The sequence below is a fragment of the Cucumis melo genome, chromosome 5 (genome assembly GCF_025177605.1).
Source record: "Cucumis melo cultivar AY chromosome 5, USDA_Cmelo_AY_1.0, whole genome shotgun sequence".
Lineage (NCBI taxonomy): Eukaryota > Viridiplantae > Streptophyta > Magnoliopsida > Cucurbitales > Cucurbitaceae > Cucumis > Cucumis melo.
The window spans coordinates 16,902,523-16,923,111 of record NC_066861.1 but is presented as its reverse complement, the minus strand read 5'-3'; the positions used below and the strand labels follow the sequence as shown (position 1 = coordinate 16,923,111).

The 20,589-nt window shown below is 33.6% G+C and overlaps 1 protein-coding gene and 1 long non-coding RNA gene across 2 annotated transcripts; one reads left to right on the top strand and one right to left on the bottom strand.

The window, feature by feature from the left end:
- Positions 1–4,740: 4,740 nt before the first annotated feature.
- Positions 4,741–5,791, bottom strand: LOC127149364 (uncharacterized). Its single transcript, XR_007820877.1, has 3 exons — positions 5,216–5,791; positions 5,036–5,109; positions 4,741–4,959 (listed from the first exon to the last, which is right to left on the bottom strand). It is a non-coding gene; the product is annotated as an uncharacterized LOC127149364 (long non-coding RNA).
- Positions 5,792–7,946: 2,155 nt separating this feature from the next.
- Positions 7,947–13,351, top strand: LOC103485856 (GDSL esterase/lipase At5g33370-like). The gene is made up of 5 exons (XM_008443582.3): positions 7,947–8,409; positions 8,503–8,630; positions 9,309–9,551; positions 11,804–12,056; positions 12,791–13,351. The coding sequence occupies exons 1-5, from the start codon at positions 8,160–8,162 to the stop codon at positions 13,021–13,023; spliced, it is 1,107 nt and encodes a 368-aa protein (XP_008441804.1). The 5' UTR covers positions 7,947–8,159; the 3' UTR covers positions 13,024–13,351.
- The last annotated feature ends 7,238 nt before the right edge of the window (positions 13,352–20,589 follow it).

Sequence of the window (20,589 nt, the reverse complement as noted above, 5' to 3'; positions counted from 1 at the left end):
AATATTTTATAACAACTTATACCATTTTTTCTTAAGCAAATTCCTACGAAGGAAATTAGGAAATTTGGAAGTCTGATTTTTTAGAATTTTTTATGTGAGGGATCACATCTTTAGGAATCTGATATTTGATCGAATTTTTTTTAATTAATGTCTTAAAAAAATCGCTTTACTAGATGACCATTCTGATGATTGATTTTGAGAAATTGCACTAATTTCTCACTTTCTTGAGGCGAGGAAAAAAATGTTTTCTCGATATAGTCCAATTGATGAATTTTCTTTCACTTATTTTTTGGATCATTGCTTCAAAGATTTGAATAATAAGGATAAAATAAGACAGTGTTTCGAGAAGATGTAACTTTTTCCAATTACATTTTCAAATTAAATTTTGAAAGAAACAGAAAAGGGAAAACATTGGTCACCGAGCAAAAATATTGGCTGCCATTTATTTATGAGTGTTAAGGTGTGTAACATTTATTTATGAGTGTTAAGGTGTGTAACACTTTAACCTTGAATAAAAGAGCTCTCGAACTCAATTCCTAGTTTTCGTAGACTATTTCTTTTTTTTTTTTTAATAAAAGTTTAAATTTTCTTTATTTTATTTTGGTACCTAATCCAACCGTAAAAAAAGAATTGGTGATAATTCCTATCTTATTTTAAAACTAAACCCTTTTAAGAATGTTTGTGGTTTCGTATCGTCTCGGGCACATGGTAAAAATCAACATTTATCGAAAACTTCAGCATATAGTCAATAAAGACTTTCAGCAATTGATTGTTATCTCTCATAGTAATTTCTCAAATTATAGATGCAAATATTCAGTTTATTTAGCTTGTAACCACTTCCAACCTCATCATGCATCGAGAGTACTAACACATGACTAGATGTAGTTCAGGTACTCTAACACATGACTAGACGTAGTTCACGCATGCCTACGACGTCAAGAACACACAACTAACCTAACTCATGCATATTTAGTATTCAAGCAATGGAAAAACGCCAACATAATGACTAAAAAATTTCACACAAAACATGTACCCATCCATGATTCTAAAGTAGAGAAAAAGATGACAGACCAACAATAAACAGACTCATCGGGTCATTCACAAGTCCGGGGATCGGGCTAAACTCATGTCTGCCTCCCCAAGGCTAATCATATAGAAGCTGTCTCGTTGGGGCTAATTCACATGTTGTAGGTACTGGATTAAGTGGTTTGAAAACACTTTCCACAAATCTTTAATACACCACTTTATTAATTAATGACGATAAAATTATTTCCTTAAGCAAATATTAAAAAACAACATACGAATTCAAATCAAATCATGTTCATGGAGTAAATCCTAAAATTTAATACATAAGTAAGGAAAATTCATTCTTTTACTAAATTTATCTTAAAAAAATTGATTGTCATAAATTTATTGAAACCGATATTTGATAAGCAACGTATGAAAATTAACATAAAAATGAATGTTAAAAACATAGTTATTTTAGGGAACCGTTTAAAATTCACAGGCACATTCAACAATTACAAAAGTATTGTTAAGATCAAAAGTGTTTTGTATATTTGAGAAAATATTGGTAATCCTCCAAACAACGCTACTCTGGGAACAATCCTGACCACATCTTCCTACATTAATTCCTCCAAGCAAACAGAGCGTGTTTCTTCGTAGTTGGAGCCCCTAATCCTCTCTCACACCAACATTTTAGACCAACAGAAAAGTTGAGTTTTTTAAAGAATAAATCACTACTAACAAAAACAAAAATTAAACCATTACAATTACAAGCAAAGTGAGTTCTTTGCATTTCTTTCTATTCTATATATTTTTAATCTCATCATTATATAAACATAACTATCTGAAATTCTTTAACCTAAATAAAATCTAGGTTATTTCTACCTTTTTTTCTTTTGAGAGATATTTATTTGCATTCTTCACCATAATTCTTGATATTTTATCCCATCCTTATCTAAAAGAGTTCTCTACAATTTCTTAACCTTAAAATATATGATATTTCTAGATTTTTCCTTATCATATTTGTTTATAAATTTCTAGAAAACATTTAATATTTCGAGAACATTCTAATTAGTGTTGGTATATACTTAAATTAAATATTCCTACCTAATTTTGTAGTAGTTGTTAGTGCAAGTTGAACATAAGGAACGGTCAAAATTCTTTGTTATACAACTTACAATATCGCCGAGGGTGTTCGAGATTGTTTTGTTAATCGTGGGAAAAATAAATAAACAGTGAATTCAAATAATGAAACGGTCTAGCTTAGACTTTCGAGTTATTATTCAAACTACAACTTGATTATAGATACATCAAATTAATTCATATATTATTGTTTTTTTTATATCCATGAGTGTTCGGGTCAGCTTACGCGCACCTCGACTAATCTTGCAGGATAACCTACCTGACCCTACAACATTTGGGTGTCAAGTAACTCGTAATTCCTATACTATTATTTAAGCTTCACTGTGAAACCTGTACTTAATTTAAAAGTTCAGAAGTAAAAATTTGTCTAAGTGTTTTAAATTAGGCATGTTGGACAAACAAGGCATTATAAAGTGGAGTTACGCGATAAGGATCTTCTGACATTTGAGGCATTACGCGAGAAGGAAAGGTTAGGAGAGTAGACTCTTCGCGAGTAGAAGGACTTGGTGAGAAGAAAAAAAATTTCCTTAAGTGTTGAAGTGGGCCATGCGTAGAGATCTAGTTAAGCATGATTAAGTTAAATTTCAAGTTTACATCTGTGCCACTAAGAAGCTGGAGCTGGCAAGTTATTATGGATTTAAGGGTGACTAAGATAGATATGAAGAAGTATAAATAGAGAGAGAAGCTCAGACCTTTAAGTATTGTTGTTTTGCCTATTTGAGAAAGAAAGTTTAAGAGTTTAAGTGGCTGCCATTTGCCTACACAAGAAGAGGAAGAAGGAAAGTCCTTGAAGTTCAAGTAACTAAGTAGAGTGAGTGTTTTCTTCCAAATGATTCATATGATTTCAAGCTATTTTGATAAAGTGATTATTGATTTGGAATAATGATTTCAAATTATAAATGTTTCAAAAGAGATTTACATAAAAACACTATATGTTTCGAAGCATGATTTATGTATTTCAATGATTCTGAAATATGGTTTCAAACCGTTAATTCCTTCTTATCAATAAGCCAACTTTTACGTCCACATAAAGAGTGAAGAGGGCACCATAAAATCTACAAGGCTACATGGTGATGAGAACCTGGCTTTTGCGTGGAAAGGAGCATATAAAACTTAGCGGTCTAAGCAACAAGGACAAATCTGTATATCCTCGGATGCAGTTGTTGTAGTAGTCTAAACGCGAAGTTATGTGACCTAGCTTAGAGAATTGTTGGTAACTAATGGGTGTTATGTGAAATGATGCATTATGCGAAATGAAAAGCTATGATGAATTGATGTTTTGTTTTATATGAAATGTTATGTTTTTAAAAGAGTTTATGACTTGATGATTTGATGAACTAATGTTTACCAAAAGTATTGGCGAAATGATGTTTGTAAAAGATATTTTCGAAAAGAATTTACTAAAACCTTACTGAGTCTGTAAATTTATGTTTTCAAAATTTCATCTTCTAAGAAGCAAGCATTAAGACCGTGTAGGGAAGGTTGAAGGGCTTGTTAGGCGAGAAGGCTGCCAAGGCATTTAATTTAAGTTTAAAGTTATTGTATTTATGTTTATAGTTGTAAGCTGTTGTAAGTACTTGAGTAAAGATTAATAAAGTTTAGTTTGTTATATCACCTTTGTGTTGTGTTTTCTTATTGCCTAAGATATTTGCCAAGTTATAAGGTAAGTTATGAAAGATTATGAGGCAATTAAGCAAGAAGCTTAAGAAACTGAAGACTGGGTGTCTTTAGCATTTAGACGCATCAAGGATGCACAAGTCACACCATGTAAGGACCCAACTCCTTATACTAAGCTGAAGTCATTACTAAATGTAAATATCATAATTTAAATCATAAAGTTTGGTTAAAATGAATAAAACCTCAGAATTTTATTTATAAAAACCAAATGAGGGTAATGTGCGAAATATAAACAAATTTTAAAATCCTACTCGGGCCCTATCTACTTTTAAAGAAATGAAATGGTAAATAAAGAAAAAAAATTAAAAACTCAAGTACTAAATGTTCAAAACACCCGCGGAAGTAGAAATCCCTATGGCTCGCCACGTCACTTCTGGTCGCTCGCCAGCTTGCCCTTGCCCTTACACCTCGGCCTCTACTTGAAAAACATGACATGGAGAGAGTGAGTATAAAATACTCAGTAAGGGACCCACTACTAGTCCTACTAGATACCTGTTAACTTCCTAATAGAGTCCTGAAAATGGTACCCAATAACTGGCACGTTCCCGAACACGTGCAACATGCGCTCTCGTAGGAACGAAAATCTGGTCTTCGGTGTCCCGGGAGAGCACCTAGGACATACTGGTCTGTAGCAAACTCGGAGGAAACACTAAGATATTCGGGCTGCGAGGATCCCGTCGAATCACTCGAATCATATCTATATCCATGCTAGACTGGCATCCCGTCGGACTACGTAGTCCTAAATCGGTGGTGATCCCGAAGGACACCCATGCAGGTACGACTCTAATAGGCTAAGCTAACAGGTACCCTAACCATAACATACATATACATAACATCATCATGTAATCATATCAGTCTAATCATCATATCACATTTCATCACATTATCCAAACATAAAGTCATAACCAGCCGTCAACACATTATACCATGCCATCATAATAATTCACATCAACAGTTACATCATGCCCTCAATAATTAACATATCGTTATGCAGTCTAGTCCTCAAGTGCATAACTAGGAATGCATGCGGTCTCATGATTGTAGTCGTAGATCTAGTAGTAGAAATCTCTTACCAGGAGATTTGCTCGATCGAACTTTAACAGCAAGAGAATGCGCTTTCCAAGCAGCGAGGCCCTAAATGGTTAGGAACAGCAATTAATAACCTAACCTTCATGGAAAAGAAGTCCAAGAGTCGTTCGAAGCAACTTACCCAAGATCAAGGTTGCAATAATTTCCTTTAAGTCGAGAAATCCCACGCTCCAACTCCAAATGGTCCAATCGGCCCTTTCAGAAAGATAATTTAATTTAGTCCAAAATTAAATTATTTAAAAATCAAAATTACTCTTCGTTGGGTATGCCAAAAACCCAACCAACATACCAAAAAACTTACCAATGACAGGTGGGGAAAGGACCGAAAAAGCTAGGTGGCTCAAAAAGGCTTAGCGACTCGACTGGAAAAGCAGGGATCGGCTCGGCTTGAGGGCAGGTGTCGACTCGGCTTGCGGCAGAAGGGGGACGCGGCTCGGCTAGAAGTCGGCTCGCGAAGAAGGGCGTTGGCGCGGCTGGTGGGTTGGAGCGAGCGCGCGGGCATGGAGTGGCACGACTTGCGGGTCGAGGCGTGGAGCGACGCGGCTGGCGAGTCGGGGCGGAGCAACACGGCTGGCGAGTCGGGGCAGAGTGACGCAGCTTGCGAGTCGGGGTGGAACGATGCGGCTTGCGAGTCGGAGCGGAGAGACGCGGAGCGGCTGCATGCATTTGACCGGCGGCGGCGCGGAGCGGATCGAGGCGGAGCGACGCGACTTGCAAGTTGGCTGCAGTCGCGGGTGGCGTTCGACTCGCTCGGGACGAGTGGCGGCGCGGCTTGGCTGATCTGTTTGGGCTGATCTGCAGTGAACGCTCAACGGCGGTGTCTGGCGGAGGGCGACGACGGTGACTGGCGGAGGGCCGCGACGGTGACTGGCTAGGGTTTTTTTTTTCTCTTCTGTGAAGATGATGTGATGGTGCATTAATTGCACATCCCAATGCCCCATTTAAATAAAATAAATCCTTTTATTTTATTTTATTTTTATTTAATTTAATTCTTTACTCCTTTTCCCAAAAATCTTAATTCCAACCAATCACATCAATCTCTTCTCTTTCTCTTTCTTTTTTCAAATAATATCTCACCATTACCTTTAACTAAAAATCAATCCTCTCTCTCCTCAACCCAAATATCCTTAATCTTCAACAAATAACTTTACCAAACTTATTTTCCAAATAAAACAATTATTATCCAAATCAAAATAATTATAACTCTAACCTTAATTAGTCACAAAGTCAAAATAGTCAAGTTCCTCAAATAAATTCGAAATTTTCATATCCACACTTAAGATAAAAATAAAAAGGAAATCAAATTTGTTGGGGCGTTACACACCATGTCTTCTATACCAAGCAAATGCGTGTGCAGGGTGTCAAGGGCATAATTGTCCATGGTATTATTTACCGATGGTTGTATGCCCGAATACCCCCAAATCACTTTATCTTTATGTCTTGAAAGTAGTTTAGGTTAGTTCTTTCGTTTAGGTGTCGCCGAGTCATAGTGTGACATTTCGGCTTTTTCATATGCAAGCCTGCCAAGGCCAAAATTCTCAATATGTACTATAGGGGGTACATGACTAAGTCCGACCCCCGCCCAAGCCTTGTCGCACTCTTTGCATGTTGAGTTATTTTCCTTGCAATTGACAGTCTTCAATGCTTTCTTTATGACGTTTTCAACTATTTACTTTCTCTCTCCCGTTTTATAAAAATATTTTTCCAAGAACGGGAAGGGAGGCTACGTCATACCGCGAGTTTGACCGCGGATTCCAATTTTCGAACGGCTGACTTGCTGATTGAGCTAAGCAAGTGCCGCACAATCGTGTCGAGAAGTTACGATTGTGACACAGGGCGGGGTGTGACATTCACCAACTCACCTAGAAAAGTTAGTTGAGATTTCAAATTATCTAATTAGTCAATTTAATTATATGAGAAGCATCCTAATTAAAAGCATTAAGAATTGAGATTTTGAGTAAGAAGAATATCTAATAGGAAAAGCCTAAATCAACATTAGAATGATTCTTCATATTTCAATTGGAGAGTTATTTATATGAGAAGAATTAATTTGCAAAGCTAATCTAACTATTTCCTAGTTTAGATCAAATCGCAATTATATGTCACATATTGCCATTGATCAATACTAGTTAATGATAACATGACCCGTATACTGCAATTGATCAATACTAGTTAATGGTCACACAACCTTAAGCACAAATACAACCATAAATATTCTAATATAGAAAACAAATCTAAAGAAAGTTCATGGAATTATAATTAATTAAAAGATATCAAAATCTCACAAGTTTCAACATTGGAGAAAATTACTCTTATACGCTCAAGCAAGAATCACCTCATTAATCCATATTCGACATGGAGCCCAAGAAGGAGTTGTTTGAATACATTTAGAACTCAAAATGCAGAGGAAAAATGAAGAGAGAAATGTAGGGCGAGTTGGCTAGGATAATAGTATTATGATCAACTCTTAGAGGCAAAATTATGTTTAGAGGCAAAATTATGTTTGCACGACGTCGCAGCATCACAATGCCAACGACCGATGAAAAACACTGCATACTTTATTTTGGTTCTGAGCCCACTAGCAAAGGTAAAACATAATTTCAACATTATCTCTCATGACTGATGATGCATTTAAGCTTTGTTTTTGTCAATTTTGACTCCATTTCGTCATTAACGCTCCATTATTCTATCCTACGAGTGTTTGAAACAAAATTATTAAACAAACACATCAAATCTAGAAACGATTTCAAATTGAGCGAAACAAGATAATACATTTTCAAACTACCACGCATCATATTCTTGAAATAAAAGGGTTCATCCAAATATTTTATCCAACGATTTAACCCTAAAATTTAGCATGGAAAAATCCAAATTTAAATGGTCATTCAACAACCTTTGTTGTGAATTCGTTGCTTGTATTAAAGTTGTATAACTTTAATGAAATTACCAAAACAAAAAGTAACACACAAAAAAATTAGAATTATTAATCTACTTTTCAGACAAATGAAATAATGATAAAATTACTTCACATGGAATGTTAAATTAGTATGGTGGTCCGAACACAACCCCCTCCCATTTACATTGACACAGCTTAGAAACAGCAAAGCAAAAATATATTGATTGTATTACCAAAGCCCTATAAATAAACGCCCACTCTCCCACTATTCCCAACACCCCACGTTATTCAAATTTCCTTATATTCACAATTTTTTTCTCTCTTTTTTTCTTCCTCCCATTTCCCTAAAATGGAGAATCCTTCTCCTACATTCCCCTTTTTCCCAATTTTAGGTCTCGTTTTATTTTTTCTTGGTAGCTTTGTTTGTCAAGCACAAGCTAGAGCTTTTTTCGTCTTCGGAGACTCTCTCGTCGACAACGGAAATAACAACTTCTTGCTCACCACCGCCCGAGCCGATAACTACCCATATGGCATTGACTACCCGACTCGCCGGCCCACCGGACGTTTCTCCAATGGCCTCAACATACCTGATCTGATCAGTTTAGTTTGTTTTGTTTGTTTTGTTCTTGTGGCATTATCATATAAAAGTAATCTAAGTAAATGAATGGGTGTGTTGTTTGTGTTTGTTTTAGGTGAGGCAATGGGGTCTCCATCTACATTGCCTTATTTGAGCCCTCAACTTAGAGGAGAGAACCTTTTGGTTGGTGCTAACTTTGCTTCTGCTGGAATTGGGATTCTCAATGACACTGGAATTCAGTTTGTAAGTTTTTTCATTATATATCATTTTCTTCAAATTTCCCTCTCAAAATTTCACTATATTCATTGTTAAAATGGTAATAGTTTTTTTTTTTTTTTTCAAACTCATTTCATTCCTTCTGTATATTCTTTTTAAAGGAATAGACTCATTAACATTCATTTCAAACTCGAAAATTAAAAAGTCAAAATGTCATCATCTTACTCTGAAATTTGGGTTTTATTTCTTAAATCGAAATACGGCTAACTTAGTTACTTAGAGATTTGAAGGAAATTGTCATTATTTTTTTATTTGTTTATTTTATTATATATATATATATATATATATATATATATATATATATATATATTTGTTCAAATCCTTCTCAAAATGCCACTATTATCATTATCCAAAAGTTTTTTAAACTCAGTTTCGTTTTTATCATTTTTTTTTTTATAAAAAAGGAAAACGATACTTAGATATACTGAACAAAATATTGTTTGAGAAGTCACCAATGACAAGTTATGACCGAACTTGGATGAGATGTTGAAAGATAAGTATAATCTAAGTTACATACCCATATACTTTTAAAGAAATACCCTACATAAAACTTGAACAACCTGAACATGACTCAACCAATTACCATGAAAAGCAAAGAACATAGAAAACTATTGATTATAATGAGATGATGTTGTATATTCGCAGTTGAACATAATAAGAATCAGACAGCAGTTGGAGTATTTCAGGCAATACCAAGCGAGAGTGAGTGCACTCATTGGAGAAGCAGAAACAGTAAGGCTAGTGAATGAAGCTTTGGTTCTCATAACACTTGGAGGAAATGACTTTGTAAACAACTATTATTTGGTCCCGGTCTCAGCTCGCTCTCGCCAATTTTCTCTCCCTGATTATGTTGTCTATATCATCTCCGAGTATCGCAAAATCCTAGCGGTAATTGACAACTCCTTTCTCTCGTTTTCTTTCATTTAATTCAATCGGTTGTTTTTCTTTTTTCCTCTTTTTTTGGTCGAAACTTATTTGAAATGAATTTTCAAGTGCTGGATTAAAATAAACTATTTAAGAAAACATTTAGAAGATTTGACTCAAAAAGTTAAAAGTGTTTTTGTTTGACTCATGGGCTTCCCGAGTCTCAATAATATATGTTTAACCTAAAATCAATTTGTAAGCAGTTTTTAGGTATGACAACAGTTGGGATAAATGTATCCTTTTATTGACAAACTAAATGAGTTGAGTGTGCTTAATTATATATATTTGAATTGACTTTCTCGAGTTCTTGTAAATTATTTTTAAATGAATTATACTAGTGTTTGATGTACTTAGTTAAATTGAAACATACTCGAAAACTTATAATAATTTAACCTTATATTATAAATAAGTGTTACACAATAAGAGATTAATCATACATTTAAACTACTACAACATTATTATATATTAGATGGTGTGAAATAAAATTAATATTTGAACTCTTGGGAACATGGAGCTCTGACCTAATGAGAGTAAGTTTTAATTTGCAAAAGAAGACATTTGTCATAATTAAATATTCTCTCCCCTACACTCTCTACTTTCTTTCCTTTTTCTATTAAAAGATTATTTGATATATCAAATTTTTTTTCTCCATATAGACTTGAGATATAATTATATTAACTCTATCCATATTTTAAAGGGTTAATTTTAAGTTTTTTTTAAGTGTACATTAGTTTATTAGATTCTAACCAAATGTCTTCAAACAATATTAATGAGGGTTCTAATTTACTTTGATGTGACTTCACATAACAACTGACCTCTTAAAATCCATATAAATTTATCTAATCGAAGGATTATGATGAAGAAAAATCAATATATTAAGGAAAAAGGTCACTACATTTTGCATACATAAACACAAAGTTTTTTTTTTATATATAATTTTTTTAAAAATTGATTCAAACAAGTCCATAAATGAAAATAAAATTGTTTGTTGGGTAAAGAGAAGTAGAAATGAATTAATGGGAAAGTGGGGTAATAGCATTTATGAGAAGAAAAAAGAAAATAAAAGTGTTCTATTATAATAATGTATGAGACTATGAGTAGAGGGAAAAGTAAGTGATGAGAGTTGATGTCAATTTGTACAATCTGTTTGGTTGGTGACTCTAATTAAAATTTCAAGTTATTTTTATGGCTTTTCCATAAATGCCTTTACCCAATTTGTGAACATATATTATGGACAACCCTCAACTCATTTAATCCAATATAATACTTTCTCTCTCCTTCTCTTTGTATATATAATAAATGCTATATAAAGTTATGTCAATAATGAACCAATAAATATTTGATTCACCTTTTATGTCTTTTAACCAAATTCAACTATTCATGTTTAATTTGTTAAAAAAAAAATTCTTTTCTTTTTGCTCTCCATCGAAAATCCAAATTAAAATTATGAAGTTCTAATACTTTAATTATAGTCTTTTATCTTTTTTAGGGTAAAGATTCGAACATTTAAGATATTGAGTTATATAGTCTAGTCTTTATTGTCAACCTGATACATCTCATTTGACTTACAAAATCAAGTATGAATAAGTTATGAGTAAGTTATAGATTTTGATAGAAACAAATCGTTTAATATGATACTATAATGACGAAGAACTATAATAGTTTTATGTTCTTTTTCCCTTGTATATATGCTTGTTTTGTATGATAACCCTATACATAAAATACAATATTTTAGGGCTCGTTTTTGGTGTATTCATTTTATTTTCTTATTTCTTGTTGTTAGTAAACAAAAGTGGAAATGCATTTGGTAATTAAGGCTATAGTTTCTTCTTGTTTTTTAGTTTTGTTAAAAAAATGAAGCATTTCTGATTATAATAATATTCTCATAAATTTAAAATTACAAAAAGTCTAAATATATTTGAAATTTGTCTAATTTTAGTACCTCTAACTTTCAATAGTTCAAATAGATTTATCGCCACTCCTATATTAGTTCAGTTTATTGTCGATTTGTTATAAAAATGTTACTTTTTAGCATTTCTATTATAAATTTCGAACCATAATAATAATAATTATTATCATCATTATATATTTAATGAAATTCAGTAAATAAGATATATATTGCTTTTAATTAAAGATAAAGGAAAAAAATCAAGTTTGGAGTTGGAAAGCATTCTCCATCGGGTCCTAAAACACATGTGTTGATTTTCATGATGCAGAGCCTGTACGAGTTCGGAGCGAGACGGGTGCTGGTGACCGGAACCGGGCCACTAGGGTGCGTGCCAGCGGAGTTGGCCATGAGGGGAAGAAATGGTGAATGCTCGGTTGAGCTGCAACGGGCTGCCGCCCTGTTCAACCCACAGCTTGTCCAGATAATCAATTCTCTCAACGATGAAATTGGTTCCCATGTCTTCATTGCTGTTAATACTCAAATGATGCATATGGATTTCGTCTCTAATCCTCAAGCCTATGGTATACTATTTCTTTCTCTCCCTAATTTCCTACTTTGTTCATCTTAAACTTCCACATCCTTCTTCTTTTCCTTCATTCTATCATGTGAGCTTCAGTTTGTTAGGTTCGGAATAGTGTTACTGATGCATTTTCAGTTTGAAATAATTAAGCAAAACACATATACCAAACATAGACGCACCTTTTATATTGTAAGATACACAAAACCTAACTTATGATTGATTGTGCATTAGTCAAATAGGTTTTCTAACTTTTAATTTTGTGCCTAATACTTAAATTTAAAAACAAAATTATTAGTAGATTAAAAACTTAATCCAACAAAAAATCAAAAATGCATATATCAAAATTTGTTGCTAGGAATACAAATAAGGTCCTACATTAATTAGAAAATATAACAATTATTTCCGTTGATACAAGTCCTTTTGAGGTTTGAAAAACAAAGTCATGAAGGAGAATAAACTGGATAGGATCATATTGATATTGTAAAAAAGATAGGTAAAAGTTATGTAACGTTGGTATCCATTAGCATTAGTATTAGAGCCATGGTCTAAAAGTAGCCGCGTACGAGCTTGGTGAAAAATTCCAACCTAGCCTTTTTTCAGAATCTACGTAGAATTACCATAATGCTCTATACAAGTAGTTTTGAAGTCAAAGAATGTATTTTTCACAACTTTAAATATTTCAAAGGGTTGATACAATCGAACATTAGGTAACCCGTAATTTGAATTTGATGATAGGGTTTATAACATCAAAGGTGGCATGTTGTGGACAAGGGCCATTCAATGGGATAGGATTGTGCACTCCAGCCTCAAACTTATGCCCTAACAGAAATGTGTATGCATTTTGGGATCCATTCCATCCTTCAGAGAGAGCCAATAGAATAATTGTTCAACAAATCCTCACAGGCACTCAAGAGTATATGCATCCAATGAACCTCAGCACCATTTTGGCTATGGACTCAAGGACCTGAAATCACACATTACTTTATTGTTGTTATTATTATTATTATTATTATTATTTGGCCTTCTGTTTGGGTCTGCCCATATGCCTTCTTCTTTATCCAACATTTATATATACTTTATTGGAGTGGAGTTGTTCTTGATTTGGTTTACCATTGGGGAATTAGTAAGTGTTGAGATGATTAGTTGAAGTTTTTTCCCTCTTGTTTTCCTTGTGATGTGGGGGTGGGCTTAGTTAGTTGATTGTTTGTTTAGTGAGGAAAAGGTAGATGTGGATTAAAAGTAATCCCCACTCTTGACATGAATAAGATTACTATTATTTATGTTAATTAGTTTCAATTTTATTTTGTTTACGAAATTTCTTTTTTTCTTATTCTAGCTTGGTTTTGACATGCATGGTTTAATTAATTTGCTAAAAATAAAACTATTGTTAGTTGTGTCGTATGGTCCCACTTCCTTTATACACTCATTTCATTTAGTTTCGTTTTTAATTTGTTTTCTTTGGATTGAGTTGTTAGGATTTGGCTGGTTGTTGAGATTCAATCCTAGCTTTCTCATTTTGTTGGGTTGTTGGTTTCTATTCTTATTTGCTCTTAAGTGAGTGTGGAAAGGGAACAGAAAAATCTTTTGAGAAAGAAAAAATTTGAGACAAGTTTGTATACTCCTAGGTGAGTGAAAAGGGAAAAGATGAGATAAAGTTTTTCTGATCGATGATTACAAGAGAGATTTAAGATTATCGAGATCAAGTGATGCTTGATTGATTGCATGGTGATGTCTAATTAAGGGGGAATATTTCCTTTGTGCTGCTTCTATGAAAAACACTAGAGAAATATTCTTCTGAATATTAATCATTTGTCAGTAAAATGTGTCACTAAGAGTACAACATGTTGAAAATGTGCATATACTATTGCTAATAAGTTTGTGATCATGAATTATATCACAAGGTAATATATAATCTCTTATAATGGGTCAAGGACCCCAAATGTAGATACTATGCCATCGAACTGGATTACCAATGTGCTACATCTCCAATTTTATTCACGTATAATGGAAGAAATAAGAAAAAAGGCTGAAGCAAATAAGGAAGATACAGGTGGGAGTGGGGAGGATAGCAAGGAAGTTGGGGACCAGCCTAGTGGGGTCCACAGTTAGTTAGTAATGGAGGATAAAGGGTGTGAAGAAAAGCAGAGAAGGTACCGAAGATTTTGTGGTAAAGAGGAAGGGCTAAATTCCACCTTGCGTGGGAAGGAAGATAGAGTATCAAGTTCTTTTGTTCTTGTTATTTTGTTATAGGGTTGTTCTTTGAATTTCTCTTTACGTATTTGGATATTTCTCTGGTTTGTTCTGTTTGTGTTGATCCTTGTGGATCTTTGTTAGTGTTTGTGTGAACGTTTCTCCTTTGTAATTGTTGAGGAACTTAATAGAAATATAAGGTAATATACTATTGGTATCTTAACATAATGTTTGTTGTTTCGATAGTTATTTTTACTTATTGCTGTCTTTGTTGTCTCATTAGTTATTAATTGAAGTAGTGTGTGTTAAAAGTACCATGTTAACTGAATTCTTTTTTTTATTTCATTGGTATCAAAGAGGGTTACGTCATCTATGTGTAGTGTGAAATCAGTTCGTGAAGGAAGTTCTACTACAAGACCTTCTATTCTCGATGGTTCTAACTATGCCTGCTAGAAAGCTAGAATGATTGCCTTCTTGAAATCTATTGAAAACAAATCATGGAAGGTTGTTGTTACTGGATGGGAACATCCTATTGTAAATGATGCTCCTGGAAAAGTATCTCAGAAGCTAGAAATCTCTTTGTCTAATGCTGAGGATGAAGCATATTACTACTATAAAAACATACTCTCTTGACATTTTTAAACTGTCAAGAATCCTTATTCTTGACGGTTTTAAAACCGTCATTAAAGCTAGTATCAAGAAAATCGAAGTTCTTGACGGTTGATAAAAACGTCAAGAATAGTGAACGTATAAACGTCAAGTATACAAATTTTCATGCTAGTTTGGAATCGTCAATAGTATAAATGTTCATGACAGTTTAAAACCATCAAGAATATGAGTATCCATGACAAAAACCATTAAGAATATAAGTGTTTATGACATTTAAAAACCATCAAGAGTATGAGTTTTCATGACATTTAATAACCGTCAAGAAATTGATTGTTTATGACATTGAAAAATCGTCAAGAATTCACTTGTTTATGACATTTTAAAACCGTCAAGTATTGTCCGAATTTTTTTAAAAATAATTGTAATTCAATTATGTATTTGTTCCTGTATTATGCTCTCATTGTCCTGTATACTGGTTCAGCAACCGTTTCATAAATACATATAAACGATAATATTCATTAAATATAATTTCAAAACTCAAACATATATAAATAAAACCTTTCACCATATCGTTTTCAAAACTTTACATTATGAATATTGCAAATGATTTACAAGACCAATATAAATAATTCCTAGAACTCAATTCCATATTCTCTAATTAACTAACTTAGCCAAAAAAATATAGCTAGTTATAATAAATCTAATCTACAAAATATACAATTAACCCTCCCCATATGAACAATTCAAAAAATTCAGCTATATTATCTCTATATATAAAGTTTCAGAATGGCAACCACAACAAAACATTTCCTACTTCAAAATTACAAATAAGTCGCATTCACATGTACAAACCCAAAAAACCAGCTAACTCAATTCGCACCTCGTCTAACTCAGCCTGTAAGTATGATCTTCGTGTATTAATCTATAAACAAAAAATAAATGAATTAACTCACAATCCAAACAAACCAATTAACTCAAGTCTCAACAAATTAGATACTTACAAAAGATAATTATTTTTCCTTAAATTAGAGTTCATCAAAATTATTATTCGTACAAAAGAAATAGTTTGATATATAACATACCGAATCCGATATGACAATACTTCACCTAGTCACAATTTCTCTCATAAACCTCATGATGTAGTATCCACACTCGGTGCTTACGACTTGTAGAGGACACTATAAAAACGACAAATTAGAATAACGAAGTAATCCTAATTACTAGTAGTCTACAAAATACAATGAATTTAAATGTTTATACTTGCCTTTACTGTTCACCGTAAAATTTGTTTCCAACCACTACTACAAAACCGGGTTTACTTGACGTTTTTACAATTGATATACTTGACAATTTTAAGAAAAACTGTCAAATAACATAAAAGAGCGTCAAGAATAAGAGGGATTGAAAAAACCCAATTTTTTTTGTCTTTTTCTTTTAAATACTTGACAGGTTAAAATTGTCAAGATTATTTTTAATTAATTGACATTTAAAAAATTGTCAAGTAATATATAATTTTTTCAATTAAAATTTTTCCTCTTCTAATTTTTACTTTTCCAACTTTTTTCCCCCAATTTTGTAAAAAAATTAAACCCTAACAATTAATTTTTCCTCTTCTAATTTTACTCTTTTTCAAAATTTTCCCCCAATTTTGTAAAAAAATTAAACCCTAACAATTAATTTTCCCTCTTCTAATTTTACTTTACCAAATTTTCCCCCCCAAATTTTGTAAAAAGAATTAACCCTAAGTTTTCCCCCTCCCAATTTTTGGAATTAACCTAAGTTTTCCTCCTCCCAATTCCTAAATTTCCCTCACACAAGGTCCTACAAAGCTGCCGCCGCTCACCATCCGCCGGTCGTCTGCCGCTGTCGTGTGAAGATTCGTCTGCTGCCCACGCCGCCCGCTCGTCTGCCGCCCACACCGCCCACGAACGTCTGCTCGTCTGCCGCCCACGAACGCCCGCTCGGCTGCTGCCCACATCGCCCAAGAACGCAAGTCGCTCGGCTGCCGCCCACACCTCCCCACGACCAATATCACTAAGCGCTGCAAGCCGCCGCAAGCCGCCGCCCCTACACAACGCAACCCGTCTTCACCCGTCGCCTCTACACGATTCGCCGCTGCCGCTTCACGTTTCGTCTTCCACAACAGACCGCCGCAACCCGCTGCTACAACCGACCGCCGCTGCGAATTCTGCCCTATTTTCCTCCTAATTTTATCCGTAAGTCATTTTAATTAGATTTGTTTTGATGGCATTTATTTTTTTCATTATTTTATTTAGTTTCATGTTAATTTCTGCATCTATCTATTATTTATTTTCGATTTTGTTTGGTGTTGGAGATTGAGGGGATATGGAGTTTCTTGATGTCGGAGATTTAGTGTTCACTTTAGCCCACTATGTATTGGCCAATACGACTTTGTTATTGTATTATTTTCAATTAAGTTTATAGGGAAAATCATGGACCACCAAGCTTTTCTATTTGGGAGGATATTGAAGTTATCTTATATTGAAGTACTCACTAGAAACGTTTAGGAATTGTTTTGGATGTACTTTATAGTTGATTTCATCCACTTAAAAAACCTAAAAAAACCAATCAAAATAACCACTTATAGTATGTACTTTGATATTCCTTTGTGAAGAAGACAGAGTACCAATTTGTTTTAATAATTGCATTTATTTGCATGCAAGTTCTTATTCCTTTGTATTTTGATTGTTGGATTTTAATGTTATAGATTTGGTTATGGCCTATAGTAACTTGTATTCTTTTTGTTAGTAGGAGTTGCTAAAATCTTGTATTTCTTGTATTCTTTCATATGAATTTCTTTCATATTATGAATTTCATTAATTTTTTATATATTATAATTCAAATTGATAACCATTAATAAATTCTCTTAGGACTTACACTTATGGATAGATCATAGATGCACAAAAGTAGGTTATCGAAAGATTATGAATTGGGTGTAGAAAACTTCATAAGTTTTGGATTTTCTAATACAAAAGATGCCTCTATTCGTTGTCTTTGTTTGAAATGTGGGAATTGTGAAAAGTAAAGTCGTACTACTATTAGAGATCACTTATATGTCAATGGAATAGATGAAAGTTATAAAATTTGGTTTTGGCATGGTGAACAACTATCTGAGTCATCCTTATACGAGGAATCTTCTAAGTTTGACACTCATATGTATGAAGAGAATGATGTTGGAAGTATAAATGAAATGATTGAAGTTGCTCATGAGGAGTATTCAAAAGATCCAAATGAATTTGAGAAATTGCTTAATGATGCCGAAAAACCACTATATGAAGGATGAAAAAAATTCACCAAGTTGTCCACATTAGTGAAGTTGTATAATTTAAAAGTTAGGTATGGATGGAGTGATATTAACTTTTCAGAACTACTGAAAACTTTAAAGGAAATTTTGCCTACTTCCAATGAGATCCCAACATCCATGTATGAAGCGAAGAAAACTTTAGGTGCATTAGGAATGAGTTATGAAAAGATTCATGCATGCCCTAATGATTGTTGTTTGTATAGAAAAGAACACGCTAATGCAACTGAATGTCCTGAATATGGTGAATCAAGGTGGAAGTATGCTAATAATACAAACGGAGGGAAAAAACAAATTCCTGGAAAAGTTGTATGGTATTTTCCACCGATTCCACGTTTCAAAAGATTGTTTCAAAGTATTGACATTGCTAAAAATTTGATTTGGCATTCTAATGAATGAGTAATTGATGGAAAATTACGACATCATGCAGACTCTCCAGCTTGGATACTAATAGATTTGAAGTGGCCCGACTTTGGTTCTAAATCTAGGAATATTCGTTTAGCATTGTCAGCGGATGGAATCAACCCACACGGTGAAATGAGTTCTAAATATAGTTGTTGACCCGTAGTGATTGTTATTTACAATCTTCCACCATAGTTGTGCATGAAAAGAAAATTCACGATGTTATCAATGTTGATATCGGGTGCAAGGCAACTAGGGGATGACATTAATACGTATTTAGCACCACTCATCGAGGATTTAAAACTCTTATGGGAAAGTGGTGTTGAATGTTATGATGCTAATCAAGAAGAAATATTCAATTTAAGGGTTGTTTTGTTATGAACAATAAATGATTTTCCTGCATATGGAAATCTTAGTGGATTTAGTGTGAAAGGGTATAAGGCATGTCCAATTTGTGGAGATTATACATCCGCTATAAGACTAAAATATGGGAAGAAAATGGCATACCTTGGACATCGAGGATTTCTAGCACGCAACCATACATACCGGCGTCAGAAAAAGTCATTTAATGGTTAAAAGGAGCTTAAAACAATTTCAAAATCTTTGTCTGGAGAGACTATATATTCAAGAATAAAAGACCTTGAATTTCCAAGAGGAAAAAAGAAGATAAAAAAAACAACCTATAAAAGAAAGTGCAAGGAGTTGTTGAAACAGAGTGTCTTCGTTTTTTGAGCTACCATATTGAAAAGATCTTCATGTTAGACATTGTCTAGATGTGATGCACATTGAAAAAATATATGTATGAATATATTGGGTACGCTTCTTGATATTCCTGGAAAAAGTAAGGATGGCTTGAATGCTAGACGTAATTTAGTCCATTTGAAAATTCGACCAGAGCTTGCACCTATCAACGGTAAAAAAAAATCTTCATTCCTCCTGCTTGTTATACTCTTACAATGGAAGAAAAACATTGTGTTCTGAAGACATTGTCAGAAGTAAAGGTACCAGAAGGTTATTATTCCAATGTTAGAAACCTTGTGTCGATGACTGATTTAAAACTTAATGGTTTAAAATCTCATGACTGTCATGTGCTCTTACAACAATTATTTCCTATTGCAATAAGATTTGAGCTCCTAAAACACGTTCGGTATGCCATCACTCGGTTGTGTATATTTTTCAATCTCATATGTAATAAAGTCATCGATGTGTAACAACTGAAAAAGTTGGAAGAAGATATTGTGGTGACTATGTGTTTGCTAGAGAAATACTTTCCTCCTTCATTTTTCACCATTATGATGCATCTCACTGTACACATTGTTAGAGAAGTCAAACTTTGTGGGCCTGTATATCTTAGATGGATGTATTCCTTCGAAAGATGCATGAAAGTTCTAAAAAACTATGTGAGAAATAGAAATTGTCCAGAGGGTTGTATTGCAGAAAGTTATATAGTAGAAGAAGCTATTAAGTTTTGTTCAGACTTCTTATCTGGGGTTGATCCTGTTGGGCTAGGCATTGATAGATTAGATACATCTTTAGACAATTCAAGCTTTGGTAGACCATTATCTGTAGGAGTTTCCTTCAAACCTGAACAAGGTCTTCTATACCAAGCTCATCGGTATGTTTTGGCTAATACAATTGATGTGCAACCATATCTAGAGTAAGTTAAAGTTCCAATTACCTTGTCTTCGGTTTTTTATTTAATTAATGACGTAAACTTAACTATATATTACAATGTTTCAATGTTCAAGTAAACACGTGGAGGTATTGCAATTGAAATATTCAAATAAGTACTTATTTTCACATAGCAAAACGGTCAAAGAAACGGAATGAAGAAATTGACAAGCTTAGTGAAGAGAATGAAAAGCTTCGTTTGAGAGTTTAAGAATTAGAGAATATTCACATATCAACATAATCTACACCGACGTCTGCACATGGATTTTGCTCCAGACCAAGATTGGAATACAATATTCAATGTAAAAAAAACATGGAAAAGGAGGTAGTTAAAGAGGAG

Bases quoted from the DNA above. Each gene is read 5' to 3' on its own strand.
- LOC103485856 (XM_008443582.3), top strand. From the start codon at position 8,160: ATGGAGAATCCTTCTCCTACATTCCCCTTTTTCCCAATTTTAGGTCTC. The intron at 8,410-8,502 runs GTTTAGTTTGTT...TGTTTGTTTTAG, and splicing joins CAACATACCTGATCTGATCA to GTGAGGCAATGGGGTCTCCA. The intron at 12,057-12,790 runs GTATACTATTTC...ATTTGATGATAG, and splicing joins CTCTAATCCTCAAGCCTATG to GGTTTATAACATCAAAGGTG.